The 27993-nt window shown below is 41.6% G+C and overlaps 2 protein-coding genes across 5 annotated transcripts in view; one reads left to right on the forward strand and one right to left on the reverse strand.

Moving 5' to 3' along the window:
• Positions 1 to 130: 130 nt before the first annotated feature.
• Positions 131 to 27989, reverse strand: ERAP1 (endoplasmic reticulum aminopeptidase 1). Of its 4 annotated transcripts, none has more exons than XM_037903283.1 (19): positions 27877 to 27989; positions 25980 to 26567; positions 25177 to 25315; positions 23817 to 23951; positions 23171 to 23291; positions 17085 to 17239; positions 16215 to 16328; positions 15033 to 15164; positions 14277 to 14408; positions 12883 to 12966; positions 12188 to 12345; positions 11053 to 11132; positions 10359 to 10542; positions 9502 to 9658; positions 6650 to 6834; positions 5472 to 5633; positions 4424 to 4564; positions 4217 to 4298; positions 131 to 2596 (listed from the first exon to the last, which is right to left on the reverse strand). In XM_037903283.1, exons 2-19 carry the CDS (start codon positions 26528 to 26530, stop codon positions 2453 to 2455), a joined length of 2856 nt encoding a protein of 951 aa, XP_037759211.1. In that variant the 5' UTR covers positions 26531 to 26567; positions 27877 to 27989; the 3' UTR covers positions 131 to 2452. The 4 variants fall into 4 exon arrangements, with proteins under 4 accessions (XP_037759211.1, XP_043402651.1, XP_037759213.1 ...); XM_043546716.1 differs by having other exon boundaries at positions 4424 to 4609; XM_037903285.1 differs by lacking the exon at positions 4424 to 4564.
• Positions 27343 to 27993, forward strand: part of LOC102930320 (endoplasmic reticulum aminopeptidase 2) — a 40355-nt gene continuing 39704 nt past the window's right edge. Inside the window, exon 1 of the mRNA XM_037903290.2 lies at positions 27343 to 27406. The gene's annotated coding sequence lies outside the window, so the exon portion shown is untranslated. The remainder of the gene's footprint in view (positions 27407 to 27993) is intronic.

Raw genomic sequence — 27993 nt, forward strand, 5'->3', positions numbered from 1 at the left:
TACTACTGGGTTTGAATCTTTCTGTTTCCAGTCATACGTTACCTATAGCATCGTCATAAGACAAAGTGTATTTTATAAAAAATTAACAAGTAAACTTCAAAAAATGAATTCAATAAATGCAGTCAACAGGTAGTCACAAAAGCCAAATTTATTAATACTTTGAGTATTTAGTAAAATACTGTTTTGAGATGGATTTTCACAACTGCTTTTATTTATTTCCCAGAAGGTGACCAGGTACATAGATCCTAGAGAGTTATTTAATTAAAATAAAATTCAGAATGGGTTACATCGGTCATGCTAGTTCTTGGGGAAAAATAGCACACAGCAGCTAATCTACACAGATTTTTAGCCATGTGTGTCATTTCTCATAGTGTTGGAGGATCTTGACTGCACTATACACTGTAGTGTTCAAAGATAAAATTGATTAAATTTGTGTTGGTCACATGCAACGGTCAGAACTAACACTTCTTGAGTGATGGTTAACATGCCCTAAAGTGTTAGAGTCTTTGCATCTCTGTTAATTTCCTTTTTGGGGTCAATTACTCTGAGAATAACAAAAACAAACTAACTATCTTTTTCTATTTATTTTTAGTTCAGAATTTCAAACTACATCTCTCCATGACACGGAGAGAGAGAGAGAGAACATCAGTTTAAAATGTTTACAAATGCAAAATTGCAAGAGATGCAAAATTCAGTTGACATATGCAGATTTGTGTTTTAAACAGCTTGTCAAACATGTTTCCTGGTATGGTTATACAATCAATTTTATAAATATTTACTGCAATAATTCTGTGGGTGTCTGTTCTTCCCTGGTGCACATTCAGAATTCCCTTTAGTATGAATTTAGTAACAGTGACCAATGGTGAGGGTATTTCCTAACAGTTACTGAAGGACATCATAATCAACATGAAAGCAGCCTTTCCTTCAGTGTACACTTCCATCTGAAGAGCACAAAGCCCTTTACAAACATTAATTAAATAAACATCACCACTTTAGTTAGGTAGGTAAGCAGAAGTAATCCAGTTTTACAGATAGGCCACTAAAGCTCTGATGAAGGATTGCCAGCAACCTAGAAATCACACTTCTGTCTGAAGTTTTTGATATTTCCCATTCTACCTTATTACAACTGACAGATCTGAGGAAAAACCAAACTGTTTTCACTTTCAGATTATGCATTTGACAGTATTTTGTGTATAGTCAGTTTCTCCATTTCCCATTTTACTGTAAGAAAGACACACAACAGAAAAGAACTTGGTAAAGATCATACAGACCTCTGAAAAAGCCAAACATGCAACCTAGATGTCATGCATTATGCACCTGACCATCTTTCTTCTTTGTCTTAGGTTTGTAATAGGAGAACGGGCCCCATTACAATAAAAATGAGTAATATTTAGTAATCACTTTTTAAACAGGTTAATCTACTGAAAAGGACATTTATTTTTTAAAAGTGCACTTTAATTAGTTAAAAGAGCTAATTACCAGCAAATACTGAAATCACCCTGACCCTACCAAAAAGTTACTAATTATACTGATCTAAAATATTAAATATCTCTGATCCTGTTAAACTTTCAGATTCACTCATTACTTTCAGATTCACTTTCATTATTACTCTAAAGTAATTCTATATTAAAAAGGAGTATAAGATTTAATATAAAGGTAAGCGAGTAATTCACTTTCCACAGTCAAATAAGGCATAATAAAAAAATGTTCTCATGAAGCAATAGCAATATAAATTATAAAAAGAGGAGGTATGGGAAAAATAAGTTATTCAACTGCACTTCTTATCACTTCTACTTTTGAAGTGTATTAATCTTAATTATAGTTGCAATATACACTCTAATACTGTACACCTTGATATAGGAAAGGATTAAATTCCTCATGGTGTCTTACATAAATTATTTTGATGGACTGACTGCAGATTCACAAAATACAGGTAAAAAGTAGGTGCTAAAAAATCATCTCCATGTTAAACTAGCATACCTATAAATATTCCAGTGCTGGGCTACCCTGAGCAGAAATTGCTAGTCGTACCTAGTGTTTGGCAAGGGGATACAAACTTCTATGCCATCTCAAATGTGGAGTGTTCCATTTATAGTTCAGTTGTGTACTCATCCATTTTCTGTCATTTCACAATTAGTTTTTCCTCAAAATAGAACAGTAAATCCATTTTTTAGAATTCAAAATCCCCAGTTTACACAGGCCAAAAATTGCTCAAAAATTGTGGATGATGGTTTATTATTGGACTGAAGGTGTGCATATAGAGAGCCCTATCTTGCTCCTATTGAAATCAATAGCCAATCTCATACAAAGGAACAGAATGGGGCCCATGTTATCACCTCTAAGTAAATCTCCTCACCCAAAAACAACAAAAAAGCTTCAGATTTTTTGAAATTTTCACTATGTTTTGTAATTTACATTCAAATATTCAAAGCCAGATGCAATAATAAATCCTTCACATGTTATTTTGTAACCATATTTTGATTTTTTCAAAGTTTATGTCCATCCATCGTATATTTTCTTCGATGGTTTCTACAGCTTGTTGGACACAGCGGAGCTGTGAACTTTTTTCCTCCAGAGAATTGAAGAATTCTTTTACCTATCAGAAAAAATTAGAATAAACAGTTGATGCATGATTAAGAGGCAGTGAAGTCGAGTAACTAGTGCACAGGTTTAATGGCAAAAAACTCCAGGTTTCCAGTGTGACCTAGATTAAGTCTCTTGACTACTGTGACTGTCTACATGACAGCAGTTTTCTAAAAAACTTCACACCATTGGTAAAACCAGCACTCTGCCACACTGAGGCACCTAGTGTTGACAAGGCAGCTAAGACAACAACCACCATTTTTTTAATACCATCTCAATTAAACCAGCTGAGAGCAGTGGCAGCAATGTAAGCAACAGTGGATCACTTTTAGAAGCTTTTTTTAACTACAATCTACAGCAAAGTCAACAGGAGGCTGGGGGCTCAGCATGGAAACCCCTGTGGTAGCTCTCAGCTCTGGTGTTCCCCACATCACACCCCCATTGCAGTGAAGGAGCCCTGTTGTCAGGCCTTCCACAGCCAACGACTACTTCCCAACTAGTGTTTTAAGGGAGAGTCCCAACCACCGAGGGGAAAGACAGTCTATGGTACAAGCTAGTATTAATGACAGACGAATGCTACCAGAGGTCACTATAAGACTTTCCTTATTATTCTGATGTGATAAGTCATTCTTTGCAGAGTTACTGTGGGAAAACAAGTCATTTTGTCATTTATTGAATATATTCATGTTTGTTTGAAAACATGAGCTCTGCTTGATCCTACATTAAAATCATATTGAAGACCATGTGTCGTCTGCTGCAAGCAAGACCTAAATTCTGCAGCAAGTTCCTTGGATTCTGTAGCATTGTAGTGGGGAAGCTCCATTTAGATTTAAAATGGAGGCTTTCAGTGAAGGTTTTGGCAGCTGCGTACAAGGTATCTGGGGCTTTTGATATTTGTGGAGGAATGGGATGCCGTTTAAAATTATGGAATCAGCAAATAAAACTATGGCTGCATCCCACTTCCATGTACAGGAGAGCTGTCTGTGCTTGTTGTATAGGTTGCAGAGCACGTAGATTGGTTAGTGCACTGCATATCTCTTCCCCCATCTAGGAAGGCTTGTCATTTCTGTACCACTTCTATCAAGTTTAGCCTGACCAATTTTATTTATACACTCTGCCATGGTGCTCATCTTAGTATCCAGTACCTCACAAGCATTAATATGTACAGTATCTTCACAACATTCCTGTGAGGGTGGGAAGTGCTATTGCCACTTTTCAGCTGAAAACCTGAGGCCCAGAGGCATTAAGTGATTTGCTTAAGGACACACAAGAACTCTGTGTCAGAGCAGGCAACAGACACCTGACCCTCACCCAGTGTTATAACTACAGGGCCATTCTTTCCCTTGCTATTGGCACACACTGCTATGCTTAGGGTCCTCAAACCCACAACTTGTATAGCATTTGTATAGCTTCAGGGGAGCTACAGTACTACTTCAATGTTTACTAACTTCCAATATTTGCACGATCCTTAGGCTTAATCACAGGTTATACCTATCGTCTTCATAAAGCCATTTCTGCACATAAAACAGACTCTGGTGTTTCCAAAGGAGTCTAAGGAAGTTAGTCTCCAGCTCCCTTAGGCAGCTCTGAAAACCCCAGCCAGAATGCATGATCTGAAAGTAAGACACTTCACCTCTGCAAGCTGTTCCCTTGTAGAATATTGATTTGTCACTCCAATTACCATGTGGGCTATAGAAGGTGAGCCAAGTTCAAACCTAGCAAAAAAGCCAAAAACCAATTACCAAAGATTTATTAAATGGATGATTTAATTTAAAATGGAGAAATAGATGTCAAATATAGCTAGCATAAGGGTCTGAGTAAAACAATCTGTGCAACTTACTTTTGTACAAGTTTATTCCAGTTTTCCTTCAAAAATGTCCATGCTAGATGATAGCCAGATGGGTTTTTAGCAACATACACAATAATATGTGGAAGATCCTGAGTTTTTACTACGTCACCAAACAAACTTTGATCCATTATCCTAAAAAACCCAACGAGGATGGAAATGGAAAAGGTAACTAGACTGTTAGGCAGAGATGACGGATGGGTTACTTTGTTAAAACTGCACTTCTTAACACCTTGGCTAATCACTATAACTGTCCTACTTTCAATTTTACTTTTTTAAGATAAAATTTGCTTTAGCAAAAGACTTCTGAGCCACTTGCATCACCCTAGTCCCATGAAGTTCATCATGAAAGTTACTAAGATTATCTCCATTACAGGAAATGTAGAATAAAATCAACATAATGCTTTGAACTTTAACCGCATCTTTCATCCCAGGATCTCGACATTAATGTGAACCTTAGTTGTACTGAGAGATAGATAAGTATCATCCCCTTTTTGCAGATAGGGAAACTGAGGCCCTATTCATAAAAAAAATGTGAGTGTCTCTTGGTAGCATCAACACAGTTAAATGACTAGCTCAGTTTCACAATGCAAATCCGTGGCAGAAATGGTAGCAGTAACATTTCTAAATGTTCCTTTCCTCCCATGATGCTAAAAGGAGAGAGGGCATTTATCTACTGTGTCTGGAGCTCTCTCAAAACACTGAGGGACAATGTTTTTAAGAGTCAATCCCACCTTGCATGCATAAGAAATATCTAGGCATACTGCAATTACAGTAACTTTACATGCAAAAGGTAATCAAGTGCCTAAATAGTCACTTGTTTCTGCCTTTCTCCAATTGACAGCTGAAAATGCAGACGTGCGTACACACCAGCCTCTGGTGTCAAGTTTTAAACTGCAAATTCCCCTTCTTTTATAAGGCATTTTATAATGCTGTGCATTGAAGATGCTGCAGAAGCGCTCATTGCTGTAGCTCCTAAGTTTGGTTCCTCCCTCTCCACTCCCATGCAAACACTTCCTTCATAAAACAGTATATTACTCACCACTGAAGTTTGTCCTTATTTCTGCTAATACTGAGAGCAACTTCAATCTGATTTCTCTCAGTGTTGAACCAAGGCAGCCTGTATTTACTAAAAAGGAAGTCCCAACCTTCGATTGTCTGGGCTCCAACAGCATATACTGCAGTTTTAACATCATTGGGCAAACTGCAACAAATTGGACACCAAGTTATACTCTGCTTCATATTTCCATTATGATGGATACTTCCATTCTGATTCACCATTCCATTACACCAGGGAATCATTCTGGTGTAACAAAAGGGTGAATTAGGTCTTTAATTTTTCTCCTTCTGTCCCTATTAGGGATTCTTAAGTGTTGCCAGACGAGGAGTTTGCCTTCAGTCTAAAAGTATCCTGGTATTTACCGTTAATGAGACTTAGTAGGCAACACACGCTACTTTGAACCTAGAAGACCCAGGTTCAAGCCTCATTCCAGAGCAGATCCTGTTTTGCCAAGGAAGAGTTCTATTAAGAGATATTAGTTATTCAGAGATGTTTAAACAGTAGTCATGTTACCTATGTAAGAGTTACAGATCTTATGTCACTTTCTTAAAGAGGTGTCCTGGTCAACAAGCCCTCTCCCAAAGATGGCTGGCAAAAGCTTTTTTTTTTTAAATTTGGGCTTGTTTCATTATTTGGGTGTTTTTCACAATGGAAAGATCAGGAATGCTGGTTTTGCTAGATGACCTGCTGGTGGTATCTCAGCATGTTTACTGTGAACTCTGACTCGTGAAATTAAGGGGTGGAGAAACTGAATCTTTAACAAAGATGGCCTGTATCCAAAATGTTAGTGAGTAGCAGGTGACCTGAAAGTATATAGTGTAAAATAAAACCCTTCAGACCTTTTTTCTCCATCATAAAAAAGCAAAACAAAGGGGCACAACTCTAATTTCCATTTTCCCTTTCACCTTTAGTAAATCAAGTTCCAAAGTACAAGGTGATATATAAGCCATCAATGAATACACAATAGCTGTCAAGTCCAGAGGGAATTGGGAGTCTGGAGTCTGAGATGAGAAAGTACTAAAAAAGGTTAATATTTGGGTCCCTGAAAGGACTGAAATATGAGCAGCTGCTTTATTAATAGATCAGTTCACCAATACTAAATCAAAAGGGAAAATGTTAATTCATCCTTCACCTCTACTGAATTTACTATGAAAACAGACCGTAAAGTTCCATTGGATTCCTTCCATTTCATAAAATATTCTTCTGCTTTGTCCACACACGGTTGGTACTTGCGCGCACACGCAAACAGAAGTAGGGAACTGCGAAGCATTCTTTCAGACACTGAGCCCTCATCATTCCAGGACTGTTTGTCAATTAGGTCTTTAAACAGATTTACTATGTACCCCTAAAACAATTTAATAATAAAAAGATTCTATTTAACACACTTAAGTATAAATACTGCCTCTTCAAATGCATTACTTCTACTATTGTTGGCACTGGTAATTTAAATCAACATCTAATCCACTTATCTTTGGTTAAATCCTCCAATAAATCTTCAAACCCATGTCACTTTTAAAATATTTTCATTTTACAAATTTTACCAACATTTAGCAGAAATTAAACTTATTAGCTGTTCACGTCTCTCTCTCTGAAAATCAGGTTTTTGTGCCATACCAACAATCAGTTATTTTAATACATCAGTTTTAAATATAATGGGATGACAAGTAGTTTCAGTGTTCAACTACTCCACCAGCTATGACCTTGATCCTACACCGACGTGGATGGATCCCCTGTGCAGCCACCATTCAGTTGTCCCCTCTCTGTACATGCAGGCAGGTGGCTGGCATCCCCCATACAAAAGCAGCCCAAATATAGTGGGGATCTCCATGGATGTAAAGGTTCACCCATGTGAATCTGATTACAGGATTGGGGCCTACACTCCATAGGACCTAGTGCAGTCAACTCACTGCTTTGTGTAAAATTAATGGGCCAAATCCATCCCTGGTGTAACTCCAGTGCAGACAGTGCTATCCCAGGGTGAATTTGGTTTAGTAAAGTTAACTCAGCAAATTCTGGAACAAGCAAATTAGAAAGAAATTACATCCTTCCTAAATAATATAAATCATAATTGCTACAGCATCGCCTTTTAATGTATAATTATAATACCAAACAATAGTTCAAGCTATTGCATCTCAACATTCTGCAAGGAATGGCTCTGAACGCTCTACCTATCTCATTTTCTCTAGAACTATACTTAGAGGAAAGAATAAGATTTTTAAACACCCCAATTTTTTGTAAACACACATTTCTTGCTTATTTTACAATCTTACTTCTAATTTCACAGCCCTTGCCTTCCTGACTGAGCTGAAAGCAGGGTCTGGAAATACTAATCTGACAAACAGAGCAAGGTAGCAGGACAGACAGGATACTGGGACAGTAGAAAAACATGCAGCCACCAGGGAAAGGAACTCACTCCTGGCAGCAGTCCTACTCCAGGGATTCTCAGGCTGGCAAAGGCTCATCTTCTCTTTCCCAGCTTTTTGTCTGTTTATCTGCAGTTGACATTTCATCTTGTCAAGTGCCTGCCCCCTCGGTACCTCCTTTCTCTCTTATTGCCTCTGCAAAAATAAGCCCTTTCTCCTCTGGTGAGAGGGAGAAAGCAATAAGGACTGATGCAGTGGTGAGGTGGAGCCGATTTGCACTGGTTCGCTAGAATCAGTTGTTAAATTTAGAAGCCCTTTTAGAACCGGTTGTTCCGCGAGGGACATCTGGTTCTAAAAGGGCTTCTAAATTTAACCGGCCAAGAGTGGCGCCTTAGGCGCCGACTCCGTGGGTGCTCCAGCCCTGGAGCACCTAAGGGGAAAATTTGGTGGGTGCAGAGCACCCACCGGCAGCTCCCCACCCCACCCCTGGTCCCAGCTCACCTCCGCTCCGCCTCTCCCCAGAACGCACCTCCCACTCTGCTTCTCCGGCCCCCCCAGGCTTCCAGCAAATCAGCTGTTTGCACAGGAAGCTGGGGCGGGCTGAGATGCAGGCCGCGGCTTCCCACTCAGGCCCAGGGAGGCGGAGGTGAGCTGGGGAGGGGAGGGGGGGCGCGAGGAGGGCTGCCCGCGCTGCAGCAGGTAACCCGGGGGGCGCGCAGGGGAACCGCTCCCCACCCCAGCTCACCTCAGACACCCTCGGCCTGAGCGGGAAGCTGCCGCCTGCTTCTCTGCCCTCCCCGGCTTCCCACCGAACAGCTGATTCATCGGAAGCTGGGGGAGGGGGCGGAGAAGCAGAGCAGGGCGGTGTGTTTAGGGGAGGAGGAGCGGAGGTGAGATGGGGCTGGGTGCAGGGCGGGGAGCTGCTAATGGGTGCTCTGCACCCACCATATTTTCTCCGTGGGTGCTCCAGCCCCAGAGCACCCAGGGAGTCGGCGCCTAAGGCACCACTTCTGATGTGATCAGTGGAGGAGCGGTCGCTCCCCCTGCTCCCCCCAGCTATACTCCCCCGCCCCTAGGAGCCAGAGGGACCTGCCGGATGCTTCCTGGGAGCTGCGCCAGGTAAGCACCTCCGGGACTCCCCACCTCACCCCCCCGGCAGGTGCCTCTGGCTCTTAGAGGTGGCGTGGGTACCCACTACGGTGGCCCACGAGACCCTCCTGCCCGGTTCTGGGGCAGTCAGGGGACAGGGCAGGGGTCCCGGGGGTGGGGGTTAGCAACAACCCCCTCGTGGGGTGAGGAGGGAACCCGTTGTTAAGATTTTGGCAGCTCATCACGGGACTGATGGGGCTCCCAGGATAACCTTTGATAGAACACCGCTTCCAGGTCACAGCTCTACAGATCACCATGATGGCAACTTCCCCACCTACTCCCTGCCTTCCGCCAGGAAATGAATACAGAACCAGAGGCCATAAAGAAAAAACTATGACGGAAAAATAAATAGTTTAAATTTGGGTTTTAAATAAAATAAAATAAAAAAAACCCACTCCACTCTACTGGCTTGCTACCAATACCTGTATTTTTTAAAGGTGTGCTTACAGGGTATAACCACTATTTTAGTGTTAGCCAGTTTTAGGTGCTTTCCGTCTTACCTTTAACTGATTTTCTACATCATCCATGTCCCTTTTCTCCATGAGCTTGTACATAGGAATCAGCTCATTCATACCTTGGAATACAGGCATAATTTGGGATTCAAGTTTCAAATACAAAGATAAATCAAGAGCTTTAGAAATTGATAGTTTTCCAATACTGAGAGAGAAAAAGAGAGAGAACATTATAAATAAAATTAAATGAGCTAATTTCTACTTAATTCTTTTAGAATCCTGAAGTTATCATCACACAAATGGAAAAGCCTAGAAACAAACTCCAGAAAGACAAATGTGGCCGACAAACCACATAAGACATGAAACCTTCTGGGATCTGATACTCAGCCTACAAAAGCTCTTGAAATCCTTGCACAGCCATGCCAAACACTTGACCTGCGACAGGAAATGGTTCCGTATCTAAGGTAGTGGTCACACACAAGCACCTCCAGAGTGCAAATTGAGTTGAAGCGATGGGGTTGTGAAAAGTGAACCGCTGCCCATAAGGGACTGATTTAAGCCACCAAATTTTAGGTTTAATTGAAAATCTTGTTCTAATCCTAATTTTCAAAAGGGAGCAGATCAGTGCTGCTGGAATTCGCTGATTTACACAGTATCAGAGACAGTGTTTTGATCATAATGGTTATGTTCTCAGGGCCAGTGTATGTCCTCAGTTACATGACTCCCCTGAAGTCAATGGAGACATTCCAGATTTGCATTGCTGTAAACAAGATCAGAATCTGACCCCTCTCTGTTAAAAGGATTTAATAACAACAAATTATACAAGAGTAAATGTTTTCTGCTTTAGTGGCACACAATCTGAATTGTATCATTTGTCTTTTTAAGACTCATACAGTGTGCCTTACCTCACAAGCTGGAATACATTGTTAATGAGACTTGCTCTATCATTGCTGCTAATTGCTGTATGGTTTTCTTTTAAAAGGCTAATCAGAGCATCCCATCCATCATCTTCATAGTGCACAATGTAATAACCATTCATTCCCACATTGAATTTTATCCATTCAACCTCTTCTGGGAGGATGAGGACATCTGCAAACAAAATAAAATTATAACTCCATTCTCTCTTATTGATTAAAACATTATCTGATAAGACGACCACATAATGGATGAAGAGCCCAGCACTTGCACAGTCCATTTCATACATTAAATTTGGACAAAAAATAATCCTGGTACAATAGCTAATGCTGGTCTTGGTCTCTTTTTCAGCGATTAAAAGGAAGAGATGCTATAGTTTCTGAATACGTTAAGAGAGATAGCTCAGTAATGTTGTTATAGGAGTCTGTCAACATTTTCACTAGAAAATCCAATTTTTCCAGCAGGTTATATATAATTCAGCTGTTTTATATCTCATCTGCCAAAACCTGGCATTCTCTTTTTTAAAAGCATTATTGAAATTAGATCTGTGATAACAAAAATAAAAGGTAGAACTACCAGTTTCATCCACCCCCCCTATAAAATAGCTGTAGAGCTAAAATGGCTAAACTTTGCAAGCACTGTAGCTAATCCTTCAAATGGACTAATCACTTTAAAGGATGTTACCTGTTTTAGTTGTCAGCAAAAATCTTTGCACGGTGTCAGATTTACTAGTAATGTACGTTAATGGAACATGCCACAAGTACCTATTGCAACGTAAAAATGGTTATTTTAGTGACAGAATATTTAATTGCAATAGCTACTCTAGAGAAGGTTGGACCTATATTTGAGTAGTGAGCTACGCTGCTATGTTGGGGACAAAGAGTCGGAAGTGACTGACTCTGAAACTTTTCTTGGGAGTATGTGGAGGTAAGATTCATGGTGTAGGGCAGAGGTGGGCAAACTACGGCCCGTGGGACCCTCCTGCCCAGCCCCTGAGCTCCTGGCCTGGGAGGCTAGTCCCCAGCCCCTCCCCTGCTGTTCCCCCTCCCCCGCAGCCTCAGCGCCCTGTGTCGCTGGCGCAACGCTCTGGGAGGCCGGGCAGCGCAGTTGCAGAGCCATGGCCTGACCCGGTGCTCAGGGCGGTGCGGCTGTAGCGCCACCAGCCACCAGTGCTCCAGGCAGCGCAGTAAGGGGGCAGGGGGAGTTGGATAGAGGGCAGGGGAGTTCGGGGGTGGAGGTCAGAGGGCGGGGAACAGGGGGGTTGGATGGGGCAGGGGTTCCAGGGGGGGCAGTCAGGGGTGGGGAATCCGGGGGTGGTCAGGGGACTGGGGATGGTGGATGGGGCAAGAGTGGAGGGCCGTCAGGGGACGAGAAGCGGGGGGGTCAGATAGGAGGTGGGGGCTGGGCCTCCCCTAACTGGCCCTCCATACAATTTTGGAAACCCGATATGGCCCTGAGCACAAAAAGTTTGCTCACCCCTGGTGTAGGGAGACTTACGCAGGCTTCATTACTCTCATGGCTGAGACAAAACATGGCCATTCTCTTGCTACAGTATTCTACCCCAATCTTAACTTAGCAGAAGAATACCCCAGAAAGCTCCGATATAAGACACTTTTATTTCTGTGGACTAATTATTATGGACCTCAGTTATAGCTTCTTAACACTATACCTATTTTCAAATAAGCAATGCCAAAATGTAATTTTTGTTCCTTTAAGAACAGCAATAACAGTTACTACTATGCAGAATAGACTGTCACTAGTGGATTTTCCAGTTTGCCTAGACTATGATGGAGAGCATCACGTGCTCATTTTCTATTACCCTGTCGAATGAGAAGAATCTGATCCCTTCATATAGTGCTCTTGCTGCAGATGGACATTTTTTCCTTTTACTGTGGCAGTTACTAGTGGAAAACCCTTTTGTAATGTCCAAGTGTTCATCATTGTTGTCACATCAAGAATCTCTCTCCTGGTCCAGTGCTGATTTATATGAGGCAAAAACAAAATACATAAGAACAGAGTGAGGATGAAATATACTGGCAAGGAAGCAAAGATGAGTGAGTGGCAACTTCACAAGAGCTACCAACTGTTGATCGAAAAAACAAGTTTACAGGACTTACATAGTGAAGTTTGGATTGGGGCCTGGGATATCATTGTGACTCCTTCACCTTATGGTGGACAGAATAACCTTTTGATGCTTATGATTAATACCAGTAACAGCCATATAAATGCACCAATCAGTATTGGGCTCTTTAGGGGATAGATTTTTGTTCAAGCAAGTACATATTCAACAAGTAAAACCCAAGGTAAATTTTTAACAGTAATATAAAGTCCAGGCTTCCAGCAGTATCCAATGAACTTATATTCTCACAAGTAGGGTTCTGAGCACAATAGTCTCACACTCTCAGGCAGGGAGTATACTAATTTTAAACATGATGAAAACTGAAGAATTAAATGTTAGTGTACAGTAACACAGAAGACTTATAACTATCAATAAGTAGGAAAATAGAAGCTTACTGCACTTGAAGATGTTTGCTGGTTTCTGGTGCAAAAGCCATCACCTTGTAGTTGGCTTTCCTGGGTATCACCCACAGGACAAGTCTGAAAAAATTAAATATTTCCCTTTAATTTTACAATTCTGAATAATTAACGCAGCTCACAGTGATTATTCTGTTCAGTAATATATGAGGCTGGATGGTGGTTATTCACAGGGAAATGCTTGGGTACAACCCCTTGTGATGTTGCACTCCATATGTTTTATGGAAATATGCTTATGAGTGTAAATATAATGTAAATGGAATACGCTTTATGCAAAAGGTCTCTTGTAAAGTATCATTACAAAGCTTATAATCTACTGAGTGTGTTCATCCTATTTGTACGAATGTATCATTCTTGTATCTGAGGCTAGAAATATGAAGTATTACTCTGAAGTCCTCTTGTAACTATGCAAAGTGTGGGCCATTAATGGTGGCTTGGAATCACGATGGCTCCCATTAACTAGGACAACTGGTTGTAAATGGCTCTGTTTACTTGTAAGCCTTCCTGTATAGGTGGGTGCCAGCCATTGGGTAATGAAGTCTCACAGGACAAGTGATCATGTCATCTGGCACTGGAATCCATCTTAAACCTGGTGCTTTGCCATTTAGAAGGAGGGGTGGGGACCGAGAGAGAAAAAAGATTCCCGCCTTGTGCCAAAGCTATAAAAGGGGGTGAACAGAACAAATGGGGCCGCCAGTCATGAGAAATCCCCGAGTTACCACCTGAGCTGGAACTAACAAGGTCTGTACCAGGAGAAAGGATTGGGCCCAGCCTAAGGAGGAGTCTAGTCTGTGAAAGAAGCTTATTGGAACATCTCTGAGGGGGAGATTTACCTGTATTCAGTTTCTTAAATGTGTTAGGCTTAGGTGTTTTGTTTTATTTTGCTTGGTAACTTACTTTGTTCTGTCTGTTATTATTTGAAACCACTTAAATCCTACTTTTTATACTTAATAAAAATCACTTTTGTTTATTATTAAACCCAGAGTAAGTGATTAATACCTGGGGGAGCAAACAGCTGTGCATATCAGTGTTATAGAGGGAGGACAATTTATGAGTTTACCCTGTATACGCTTTATACAAAGTGAAACGGATTTATTTGGGGTTTGGATCCCACTGGGAGCTGGATGTCTGGGTGCTGGAGATAGGAAACCTGCTGAGCAGTTTTGGTTAAAGTCTGCAGCTTTGGGGGTGTGGTTCAGACCCTGGGTCTGTGTTGCAGCAAAGTAGCGTGTCTGGCTTAACAAGACAGGGTTCTGGAGTCCCAAGCTGGCAGGGAAAACGGGCTCAGAGGTAGTTTCAGCAGGTCAGGTGACAGTCCCAAAGGGGTCTCTGTGACCAAACCCGTCACTCCTCCCCCGCCAAGAAATACTTACATGTGCCAGACTGTTCCATAGATCTTCATTTTTTGTATTCTGATAGCTGTACTTCCGCAGATATTGTACAAGACCAGCTTTAAACACATCTGCATTCAAGTAATCCCTTAACATATTTAGAATACAAGCTCCCTGCAAAGGAAATGATAAAAAATTTACAAAACTAATCTTTAGATCATAAAATATAAAGTCTGATATACTTTAATTTTTTTTAAATCAATATTATTGTTAATATCATTAGCAGTTAACTCTAAATTCATAGTGCTCTTGGATTAAAGCATCACCTGACATAACCTTATGTACTAATATAGTACTTTGGCTTTCACTACCACTGCTTTCAAAGGTAGCTTTGGCTAAGCAAGTTAAGTCTATTATTAGAATTATGATAATGCCTAGAAACCTCAGCTGAGGTTTGAGCCCCATTGTGCTATACATTGTACAATCACACAGCAAGAGACAATATTTACCCCGCAAAGCTTAAAATCTAAACAAGACAGATAAAGGGAATATTATGATGTTCATTTTATAGGTGGGGAACTTAGCCCACAATTCAGTGTCTGCCTAAGAGAGTTTCATAAGTGAAACAGCAGAAATCATACAAGTCATGAATGAGGTATGTTTACAGTAATGGCAGAGATGCCATCTATCTTCATTAGAGTGAAATCCAGTGTCACCCCCAATGTCTAGTTCGAAGCAAGCTTCATGAACAATATTCACTGAAACAAAAGTGTAAGGAAAAATAGTTACACAATTTACCTTTTCATAGGAAACATCATCGAACATTTCTTGAATTTGAGCTGGATCTTCCACAGGAGTAGACACAGGATGTGAGGAATTTAATGCATCCACCTCCATGGCATCAAAACACTTGCCTAAAAAATAATCTTCCTAATAGGAGAAAAAAATGTTTTTTTTATTCAAGGACTATTGAATACAGATGTAACAGCAAACCAAACTGAAGATGAAAATATTTGCACTTGTTTTAGAATTCTTCCATGTGACTTTCAGACAGTACAAAGAAAACAAAAGCATCTTCTTTTTATTCCAGCACTTGTAGTAAATGCATTATTTTAAAACAAAATACATCTCATTTAGAGATTGCAATCGCCCATTATAAAGCTACTGTAATGTGCAAAATGCTGCACAGACTTATTAACATAAATTGATGTCAGTGAAACTACTTATATGAATAAAATTGCACAGATGGGGCTTACCCTAAAGCCCAGGAAAGTCAATGGAAAGACTCCCACTGATTTTACTGGGTTTTGGATCAGGCCCATATGTCTTTGTAGGAACGCGCTCAAAGTAGCAATCTCTGGTGAAATGAGAATGTGAAATCATCTACATTCAGACATTCCAAAAGGGTGATGAGTCTTTCTAAGATACAACACACCGGCTTGGTCGTCACTACAGACTTATGTCGATATAACTACGTCGCTCAAGGGTGTGGAAAAGCCACACCCCTGAGCAACGCAGTTATACCAACCTAAATCCCAGGTTAGACAGTATTATGTCGACGAGAAGGCTTCTTCCATTGACACAGCCTACGCCTCTTGGGGAGGTGGATTAACTACGCCAACAGGAGAAGCCCTCCCGACAGCATAGGTAGTGTCTTCACAAAGTGCTACGGCGGTGCAGCTGTGCTGCTGCAGTGCTGTATGTGTAGCCCACCTTCACTGCAATCAGAATAATCTGTAATCAGCTTTGATCATCTGTATTTACACAATGTTATAATTACTTTGTAATCCTTAAAAGATGATTAACCTAATTACTCCACATTAATTTTTAAAAATTACATATAAAAACAACAAAATTAGCTCAGGGCAAATCTGTGTGCTGCCCAATAAGCTTACCATTGCAAATCATCAATAAATTACCCTCAGCCATTTTAAAATATGGTTTAAAATAAATAAAAAAGGGAAAGTAATTAATACTTACAACTTTCAGATCTGGATGCGTAATACTGACTGACACATACTCCATAAACTTTGCAAATCCTTCATTTAGCCAAAGATCATTCCACCATTCCATGGTAACTAGGTTTCCGAACCACTGAAAGAAAAATATTGCTCATAATAAAAGGTGCTTATCAGCCTTGTCTTAAGTTAACTAGTTAATTCACTAACTAATTTATGTAGACCCAGGAGAGAGAAGTTCGGGGGTTTATGGGGCAGTGTGAAAGATGCCTAGCATGAGTTTACCACCCATCAACTCTATAATGCATTCCTGTGGCATGGGTCCTCATGCCCACCTATAGGCTCAAGAAGCATTCAAATCAGTCGTCTCAGCAGGCATTTTGTTTTCACTCCTCGTATTGCTGTGTAAATGGGTCATAGTTTTCTTATTCTTTGTTCATTTTGTCATTGTCTAACAGAGGACAAAGACGAGTTAAACACAGTATAATGGTCTATGATAAATGGACTTTAATCTCACTTAGGGCTCCCTTATTAAACGTGACTAATATAAAACAGTATTAAAATGTATCCAAGAAATTACACTTTTACACCCACAAGTTTCTTATGAGTAATACAGTTAAAATACTCTGGAGAAAATAAAAAAGAAGCAATCATGTTAGCCCAGTAAATAATATAAAATCAAGTTATAGATGATTCGGAACCTTTTAGTCTCAAAAGCCAATCTATTTCAAAAGTTTCTAATAAGTCTAATAACTTGTTTTCAATGTATAAATTTCAATGTATAACTTGTTTTCAATGTATAAATATCTAGGATGACTTGGTATTGTACCACATTGCCAATAAAACCAAACTAACAAACTTTTAGATCCCATGGTATTCCCCTAACCTTTACCTGATGAGCCAGCTCATGGGCTATTATCATAGTAATCCAAAGTTTAGCTGATGCAGAGGACTTTTCAGGGTCATATAGCAAAGAAGATTCCCTGTATGTGGTCAGTCCCCAGTTTTCCATAGCTCCAGACTGAAAATCAGGAATAGCAGCTAGATCTAAAAATAAATAATAATAACTCACTTATCTGTGTGCTCTCTCTCTCACCCATTTAACACAGTATCAAACACATTTTTATTAAAATAAAGAGAAATAGTTTTCATTAGTTTCAGTAGTACAAGTGCAGATTTTATATATTTTGAAGTTATATGAAGTATCAGGCAAGAGTTAAACTATTAACTTGAAAGACTATTCTGGGTAGCTCAACACAAGATGCATGTCACAAAATCTGTGGCAAGTAATGACAGCACAGGACAGAAACTGGTTAACTTTATTCTGGACCTTCTATTGTGCAAGACAGAGAAGGAGCTATCCTAAGTAGGAAGCTAGGTATTTTTCAACAGTTTTTTGTTAATAGTTTCCTTTACCTGATACTGGGTGGGAAAAACTCCCATCAACTTAAATGAAAAAGATAGGCCAATGCTGAGCTTGTTTTGAACATCTTACTGAGTGTATGGAATCATTACTGCTTACATTTTAGGGAATAAATACTTCATCCACTTTTCTACAATTTTTATTTCTTTTTTAAACATAAGATAATTTTTTCAACAAAGCAAGGCACTCGAGAGTGTGTGTTGTGTGGCCATGTAGATATTTCAGAGGTGGTTGGAGTGCTTGACCTTGGATCTCAAATCTAATGATGAACCTGAAGTGTGACACTATGAGAATATGGCTGTCACCCACTCATGTTTCACTGGTTAGTCGAAATTCAGCCAGGTGTGACGACACTATGCCAGGTCCCCCATAAAACATTAGCTCCATTGGAAAGATGTGTAGAAGTGCCTTAAGCAGAGCAGTGGCAAAGTCAAGGAATTATGATGTGATTGGAATAACAGAGACTTGGTGGGATAGCTCACATGACTGGAGTACTGTCATGGATGGGTATAAACTGTTCAGGAAGGACAGACAGGGCAGAAAAGGTGGGGAGTTTCATTGTATGTAAGAGAGCAGTATGACTGCTCAGAGCTCCGGTATGAAATTGCAGAAAAACCTGAGAGTCTCTGGATTAAGTTTAGAAGTGTGAGCAACACGGGTGATGTCGTGGTGGGAGTCTGCTATAGACCACTGGACCAGGGGGGATGAGGTGGACGAGGCTTTCTTCCGGCAACTAACGGAAGTTACTAGATCGCAGGCCCTGGTTCTCATGGGAGACTTCCATCACCCTAATATCTGCTGTGAGAGCAATACAGTGGTGCACATACAGACAATCCAGAAAGTTTTTGGAAAGTGTAGGGGACAATTTCCTGGTGCAAGTGCTGGAGGAACCAACTAGGGGCAGAGCTCTTCTTGACCGGCTGCTCACAAACTGGGAAGAATTAGTAGGGGAAGCAAAAGTGGATGGAAACCTGGGAGGCAGTGACAATGAGATGGTCGAGTTCAGGATCCTGACACAAGGAAGAAAGGAGAGCAGCAGAATATGGACCCTGGACTTCAGAAAAGCAGACTTTGACTCCCTCAGGGAACTGATGAGCAGGATCTCCTGGGAGAATAACATGAGCGGGAAAGGAGTCCAGGAGAGCTGGCTGTATTTTAAAGAATCCTTACTGAGGTTACAGGGACAAACCATCCCGATGTGTAGAAAGAATAGTAAATATGGCAGGTGACCAGCTTGGCTTAACAGTGAAATCCTTGCTGATCTTAAACACAAAAAAGCAGCTTACAAGAAGTGGAAGATTGGACAAATGACCAGGGAAGAGTATAAAAATATTGCTCGGGCATGCAGGAGTGAAATCAGGAAGGCCAAATCACACCTGGAGTTGCAGCTAGCAAGAGATGTTAAGAGTAACAAGAAGGGTTTCTTCAGGTATGTTAGCAACAAGAAGAAAGTCAAGGAAAGTGTAGGCCCCTTACTGAATGAGGGAGGCAACCTAATGACAGAGGATGTGGAAAAAGCTAATATACTCAATCTTTTTTTGCCTATGTCTTCATGAACAAGGTCAGCTCCCAGACTACTGCACTGGGCAGCACAGCATGGGGAGGAGGTGACCAGCCCTCTGTGGAGAAAGAAGTGGTTCGGGACTATTTAGAAAAGCTGGACGAGCACAAGTCCATGGGGCTGGATATGCTGCATCCGAGAGTGCTAAAGGAGTGGGCAGATGTGATTGCAGAGCCATTGGCCATTATCTTTGAAAACTCATGGCGATCAGGGGAGGTCCCGGACGACTGGAAAAAGGCTAATATGGTGCCCATCTTTAAAAAAGGGAAGAAGGAGGATTCAGGGAACTACAGGCCAGTCAGCCTCACCTCAGTCCCTGGAAAAATCATGGAGCAGGTCCTCAAGGAATCAATTCTGAAGCACTTAGAGGACAGGAAAGTGATCAGGAACCGTCAGCATGGATTCATCAAGGGCAAGTCATGCCTGACTAATCTAATTGCCTTCTATGATGAGATAACTGGCTCTGAGGATGAGGGGAAAGCAGAGGACGTGTTATTCCTTGACTTTAGCAAAGCTTTTGACACGGTCGCCCACAGTATTCCTGCCAGCAAGTTGAAGAAGTATGGGCTGGATGAATAGACAATAAGGTGGATAGAAAGCCGGCTAGATTGTCGGGCTCAACAGGTAGTGATCAATGGCTCCATGTCTAGTTGGCAGCCAGTATCAAGTGGAGTGCCCCAAGGGTCGGTCCTGGGGCCGGTTTTGTTCAATCATTAATGATCTGGAGGATGGCGTGGATTGAACCCTCAGCAAGTTTGCAGATGACACTAAACTGGGAGGAGAGGTAGATACACTGGAGGGTAGGGGTAAGATACAGAGGGCCCTAGACAAATTAGAGGATTGGGCCAAAAGAAATCTGATGAGGTTCAACAAGGACAAGTGCAGAGTCCTGCACTTAGGACGGAAGAATCCCATACACCGCTACAGACTAGGGACCGAATGGTTAGGCAGCAATTCTGCAGAAAAGGACCTAGGGGTTACAGTGGATGATAAGCTGGATATCAGTCAACAGTGTGCCCTTGTTGCCAAGAAGGCCAATGGCATTTTGGGATGTATAAGTAGGGGCATTGCCAGCAGATCGAGGGACGTGATCGTTCCCCTCTATTCAACATTGGTAAGGCCTCATCTGGAGTACTGTGTCCTGTTTTGGGCCCCACGCTACAAGAAGGATGTGAAAAAATTGGAAAATGTCCAGCGGAGGGCAACAAAAATGATTAGCAAAAAGAAAAGGAGTACTTGTGGCACCTTAGAGACTAACCAATTTATTTGAGCATAAGCTTTCGTGAGCTAGTAGAAAGCTTATGCTCAAATAAATTGGTTAGTCTCTAAGGTGCCACAAGTACTCCTTTTCTGTTTGTGAATACAGACTAACACGGCTGTTACTCTGAAAAATGATTAGGGGACTGGAACACATGACTTATGAGGAGAGGCTGACTGAACCGGGATTGTTTAGTCTGCGGAAGAGAAGAATGAGGGGGGATTTGATAGCTGCTTTCAACTACGTGAAAGGGGGTTCCAAAGAGGATAGATCTAGACTGTTCTCAGTGGTAGCAGATGACAGAACGAGGAGTAATGGTCTCAAGTTGCAGTGGGGGAGGTTTAGGCTGGATATTAGGAAAAACTTTCTCACTAGGAGGGTGGTGAAGCACTGGAATGCGTTACCTAGGGAGGTGGTGGAATCTCCTTCCTTTGAACTTTTTAAGGTCAGGCTTGACAAAGCCCTGGCTGGGATGATTTAGTTGGGGATTGGTCCTGCTTTGAGCAAGGGTTTGGACTAGATGACCTTCTGGGGTCTCTTCCAACCCTGCTATTCTATGAAAGTGGGTAAAGGACTCTGCAATCCTTACTTGTCACAGAGGGGATCTCAGCAGCCACATCCATATAGGTCAGTTTGGAGAGTGATAGTAGGGACAAGTCTGGACGAGGGCCATAGGATCTAAGGTCACATGGATCCAGTGGCTCTATTCCTCGAGCAGGTGCCACAAACAAGGTAGTGGTATCTCATTGGCTGGAGTAATGGTTGCAGGGACAGGGGCTGCTGTTACCTGTCGGCTCTGTGTTCTCGGGGAACCAGGGCACAGTATCCAGCCTGTCTGACTCACGAAGGACCCCCCCGCCCAGCTTCTGCTTGAACCAAAACCGATCAGAAGAAAGACTTACAAAAAGCACTGAAAAGGCAGTGGGAGACACACCTAAACCCCTGCCGACAAGAGTAACAGGATTAAGGCAACTCCCCTAGCCTCATTTGCATAGAAGATGGGACAGGGAGGCATTTCCATTAGCATACAGAATGGAGAACTGAGATTCCAAGGTGAGAACTGCACTGAACTCTGGGACCAGAAAAGCAAGGAAGCATTGCATGATGGGGGATCTCTGCTCCATGATATTAATGAACCCACCCTTGCACACACCCAGCTCAGTAGTAATCAGACCAATTCTAGTAATAAATCCTTTATTGACATCCAAAATACTGGCCTAATTGCATTGTGAGCTCCCTTGAAGGAACACCCCTCATAGCCAGGAATGATCCGTTCCTATTGTCTAGTCTGAACAAAACAACTTTGGTATACTCCCTTGAACCATCAGTTTACCCATAAATAAATCTAGTGTTCTCCTTTGAACCATTGTTTTTTTTCCTACAAAAAACGCCTACCCACACTCAAATAAGTGTTCTGATGTCTGGATCAAAATCTGCATCAGTTCCATTGGGGCTTCATCTTCTCCTGACTGATCGTGCTGGGGGCTCGGCCTGTCTCCAGCACTCTGGACTCTCAGCTACCACCGCCACTTGGGAACCCTGACCGGTTCAAGCTTCATGGAGTGGTGAGAACCCAACTCTCTCACTCTGTTTTTTTTTGTACTCTAGGTATAGTTTCTAACCCTGACTTGTGTGATCAGGTAGAGTTTTCTAAACCTGACTTTTGTAATCATATTTAAGCTAGATTTAATATTGTAACTGTTTTGTTTGTTTGGCTCTCCTTGTATGGTTATTACCTGGCAATAAGTAACTTTTATGGTTAAGCTGGTTGCTTCCCTCCCTCTCTCACTTGTGTGTTTTTGGCTTCCCCATTTGCGCTGCAGCAACGCTCCTCTTACCTAAGCTAAAGATCTCTGCAGAGCCCAAAAATCCTGTGGGGTTTGCTCATCAAGTGGGTTACTACCCGAATAATTGTAACCCTGAAAGTGGGCATAAGGACATGTTGAACCTGTGGCATTGGAGCGTGGCATCTTGGAAGTGCTGTTTGACCCAGGCTGCTGAGTCCAGGGGCATAGGAGGAATGGCATCTTGGAAGTTCTGTTTGACCCAGCCTGCTGACTCCAGGGACATATAATGGGTCAGCCTGGGAGTGCTGATTGACCCGGTCTGCTCAGATACGCTGTGTTAATGTGTGTCTGTGTGTGTGTGTTCATCTGATTCTGGGGCTGGAGGAACCCAGCCCTGGGGAACCTAGGTGCTGCAGGATAGCTCCATTGGGAGGAAGCTTGCAGAAGGGAGAAGTAGAGTTCTGTATGAAAACACAAGTGACACAAGCAGTACATTGATAGAATTACAGAACCACCCCAAATCTGGTAACACTGCATTATGACCCTTCACCAGATTAGAGATTGGTTTAATCCTCGTAAAGACAGAGATTACTAAAAAACCAAAGTGGCAGAAATGTTTTCAAGTAGTATTTTTCACACATTAATTTTCTCTACTTGAAATATCAACCAACAGTGTTAACAAGGAGACAGCATACAATATGTTACATTATAAATGTGTTAATATTTTCACAGGCTATGTGATATCATGGAAACACAAAGAGCCAAGTGTTCCCTCCCGCACCCAAAATGAATGCCCAAGTCCATGCAAGACAATTCAGGAGGCACTGATGAACATGGTCTCCATATGTTGCAAACTTGACCCTGTCTAACAAACTATATTACATGATTTGTGTTCTATTAAACTCAACTTAATAAGGTACTTAAATAAAATGAATGATAAAACACTTACCCTGTTTGGGTAAGGGATATGGAATGCTGAAGTAATTCTCATAGAAGTCTAAAAGTTTCACTGCTGCATCTAAGGCATAATCAGCTTGGTTGATCTTGTCTGGTACAGTATATACAGATATCTAAAACACACAAGCATGGAAGGTTTCTGAATACGAGTATAGGTAGTTTATAGAATAGAAACTGATTTGTTCTCTGCCTTGTTTATTTCAATTATCACCCAAAAATATGAGCGCAATTAGCTGCTTGATGTAACATTTCCTGCCTCAGAAGTATCCTAAAATTTGTAAGAAAAGCATGAAAGCCAAGAATGTGTTTTTTAAACTGAATTTAGATTCAGTCCCTTTTATTTATTCACCAAACAGGTACAATTGCAGTGCAGGTTTCCCCATTTTACCCAGCCAAACTCAACCCTTTTTTGAAGTGACCAGAGATGAGAGCACACAAACAGATTCTGAAAATAAAACTACTAAAAATCATAATTCAAATAGTCCATCTAATTACAAACCCATTCCTTTCTTCTCGCTCAATCCCATAGCAGCTACAGACATGTAAATCTAGTTAACCAAGACATTTAGAATTAAACCATTTGAAAATTTTATTGTTCCTATCACAAAGCAAGATTGTAGAAAATGAGACAAATTTACCTTAATTCCACTGGTTGTCATCTTGCTGACTGATTTAAAATCCGAAACAATAAAGGCCACTAGATAAGTGCTCATCTTTACACTAACATCAAAATGGTCTTCAACTAGCCAATTAGCAACATTCACAGATTTCACCTAAAATTAGAGCACAACTTTTGTCACACAATAATTCTATGGACTGGAACAACATTCATAACAGAAGGTTTGTGGAGCTTTTTAAATGTCATCACTATTATTTAAAGGGTCACTGAATAAAACAAAACTAAACTAAAGGAAAACTCACCCTTTTGTATGAACTTTTCCCTACCTATGCCTGTTATACTTAAAACTGAATGAAAGTAGAGAAATAATTTCTCAATTTTTTTTCAATTTGCTTTGTACATTTGATAGTACCTTGCTGTCTGCTGTAAAAGTCAATTGGTTTGTCCCGTGGCTGCATAAAAGAGCCAAACAGGGAAGAGGAAAACAGTTTAAAGAGACACAGTGAACTCAAAATCTTTTTAAGATGACATTCAAAATTTCAAATTTCAAATTTCTGAAAGAGAACCCTCTATATAATATGTTCTTTTAAAAAAAATGTTTCTAATTGGTTTTTGTTTTGTTTTGTTTTGTTTTTGTGCTGTTCCCCTATTTGTGTTTATAAGGGTCTCTTCAGCAAATAAGAAATTGACAATACAGAGGAAACAGTGAAACCTACTGGACACAAAGTGCTATCCAACCCACAGGCAAACAAACCAAAAATATTTTTTTCTTGCTAACAACTTTCAGTTATAGTAATATTAGATGCTACTTGCAGCTATAATACAAGTAGAATTTTCAAACAAATGTGACTCTGTCCCTTTAAAAAAAAAAGTAAAAGCAACCTTTAGCAGATGCTCAGGGGTACATTTCAATACAAAGATTTAGTTGCATAACTCCCTGCATAGTTAATACATGTCACAGTGCATCATCATGCTATTTATCCCATCCTCCAAACTTCCTTGAAGGTTAATTTTTAAAGTCTAGATGGTCCCAGTTTCATGTACAAAATATGAAATTATGGGCTAGATAAGGTGCTGAATGCCCTACAAGGTGCTGAATGCCCCCAACTTCCATTGCCTCCCATGGGAGCGAGGCTGCTCAGCATCTCACAGGACTATCCCCTAAATATGAACTTTAAAACAGCCACCAATGAGGAGATAATGCATTTTTCCTTTTTAACTCAATGTTAGAACTACTAGAAACAACAAAACACATATGAGCATCAAGGTAAAACAGTTTAATATCAAAGAGAATTGCTCTTGCCTGGATATTCTGCTCTGCTTTAACTTTTTCTTAAACTAAACAATTCTAAAATGTAACATTAAAAATATCCACATACTATTGGCATATTAGATAGTGCGAGGTGCTTTGGTTCTCTCCTAATCTTAATGGAAAATCTGGCTTTGAAGGATGGTTCATCAAAACATGGGAAAGCCATGCGAGCAGCTGTTGGCTCAAACTGTGTTGATGCAAGTACCCTGTAATTAAACAAAGAGAAATAAAAAAAATCTTAATCTGAAATACGCCCCATACATTGCAGTATCAATACAGAACATCCACCTCCCTGATGCAAGACAAAAAGGTAAACTTGATGTTCACTTTGTAAGTAGGTACTTATATGGCCCCCATTTCGGCAGTATCTGAACAACTCACAATACCCCTTTATCAGGCCAAGAAGTACTAATACCCCCATTTTATAGATGAGAAACTGAGACAGGAGACTAAGTGTCTTGCCCAAGATCACACAGGAAGTCTGTGGCAGAGCTGAGAATGGAACCTGGTCTCCTGAGGCCCATAGCACCCTAACCAGCGGACCATTCTTCCTTGCATCAAAACTTCCAGGGGCATCAATAGGAGTTCTGGTGCATTAAGGACCCCTGAATTTGGTCCATAATGACAAAATTCAATTCCTTTCTGAAAGGACTAAAAGTCCCAACAAATTAAATATTGGAATGTGATTTGGTATAAATTCAATTCTCTATAACAAAGCACAAGTCTCAGTGAAGAAAGCAGAGGTTCTAAAAGAGAAATTAGAAATTAAATGAGAATAAAATCTAAAAGCAGCAATTTAGCGCTGTTATACCTAAAAAGTCAAGTACAGTTCACTCTTCAGAAAGAAATGTTAATTGAAAAGAGGATTACCTCACTTCTCCTTCCTCAGTTCTATAGGTGCTTTTATAAAAGCCGTGGAAACTCTCCGACAGATTTGCAGAATATTCAATGCTAACAGTGTAGTTTTGTCCAACATGCAGTGGAAAAGCTGCCAGGAGGGCAATCTGCTCAAATGGTGGGTATTCCAAAACCATCACTTCTTTTTCAGTGTGAGTATTTCTCATTCTCCTTTGGATGGTAGCCCTGGTAATTTGCAGGTGTCTGCTGTGCAGGATGACTGAACTAGTTTGTTGGTTTACTGTAATCTCTATTCTGGCAAATCCAGTAAAAGTTAGAGTGGTAAGATTAGGATGGAGGAGAAGATCATAATGCACTGGGATGACATGCTTGGGAAGCCTCATTTTATCCCAAGGAAACGGTTTGCTTCCATTGCCAGACACTACATCAGCTGTCTCCCTGTTGTTGCTACTGTGGTCATTATTCACAGAAACTGCAACATTTAAAACACCTATCGTCATCATTATCATCATCATGAGAGAGGATTTATCTGCAAATGGCAGAGTAGAGAATAAGGCTGCCATTCTTGCCTTGCTTATGTTGATTTCCACATATGATAATCTAAAAAAGAAATATTTGTAAAACACAGTTAGTATTAAAGAGTTTTCTTTGCGGTAAATGTCATGGACATCACCACCAATGAGTACTGCCTATGATCTAAAAAAATAAGACCCTCATGCTCCAGTCAAATCCACATGGACAGACCCTTGACCTGTGTGGAGCCCAAATGACTTCTGGCATAGAATCATAGAAGATTAGGGTTGGAAGAGACGTGGGTCCAACAGCAAGATCAGGCCTAAACTACCTTCACGTTCTGTAACCACCTGTGTCTATTTCCATTAGCAAAGAGATTTATACACTTTTTCTTGCCATGGTCCTTCAATTCCTCTTAATTTAAAATGTCTCTGAAGGCAAACCTTTCAGGCTGTCAGTAACCTTTGATATTTTTAAAGCCACAGTATACTCACTGGTTATAAAGAAATGAGAACAAGTTTTAATTGCAGTGGTATTTACTGGGAGAGAATATAAACACATAAACCCACAAAACATTATACAAAAAACAAAAGTAACAACAGAAAATGCAATTCTTATTCCTGACATACAGCCCCTGAAAGGAGCAAATAGAAGGGGATGAAGATATTTTTGAGGCTCTTGATAGAAAAGAGATCAGTAGTCTGATAATTTAGCAGACTCATGCCAAGCAGTTTCTTCTGGAGTTTTTAACTGTATATGAAAAATATTAATGTCCTGCATGAATATTTGTGAGAAGGCCTTTCCTGGCATGAGTCTGACACCTGGACAGCTTATTTTCGGGGCATGGTGCCCAAACAATGTTTTGTGGGTTTTAAGATCTGTAGCGGGTGCAGAGTTGTGAAGCAGATGACGTTGGGAGTGCCCGGGTGAGCGTGCTGGCTGTGTAATGTTGGGGTGCCCAGGTGGCAGTGGTGGGGTGCTCGGGGGCGCTGCGGGGCTGGCAGTGGGGTGCAGCCTCGGGGTGCCGGGGTGGGTGTCGGAGGGAGCGCATTGAGAGGGGTGAGGGGCGCCCTCCGGGAGCGGGCGCTGCAGCGCGGGCTGGGCCGGGCCGCAGGAGAGGCGGGTCAGGGCGGCGGGCTGCGCAGCCCCCTCAGCGACACGCCGCCCTGGCTGCTGCCCGCGTCTGGCGGTGAAATGCGGCTCGGCTCAGCCCGCTCACCCGCCCCCGCCAGAGGGAGGGAACCGGGACCCCTCCCCCATCTGGGCCCGGGCCTCGTGTCCCCCCGCCCCGGGAGGCGAGGCGGCTCCGCTGGCGCCGCGCCGGAGCCCGGGCCCCGAACCACCCAGCTCGCCACCCGCTCCGCGAAGGCCGGGGCTGGGTGAGCGGCGCCGGTACCTGCTGCCGGGCCCGGCGGGATGGAGGAACCGCCGCCTGCTTTAGCCGCGCCTTGGAGAGTGAAAGTGAAAGCGGAGGTGCCTCTTGGGCCCTTCCAGCCCTCCCGCCCCCAGGCTC

This window comes from Chelonia mydas, chromosome 5 (assembly GCF_015237465.2).
Source record: "Chelonia mydas isolate rCheMyd1 chromosome 5, rCheMyd1.pri.v2, whole genome shotgun sequence".
Classification (NCBI taxonomy): Eukaryota; Metazoa; Chordata; order Testudines; family Cheloniidae; genus Chelonia; species Chelonia mydas.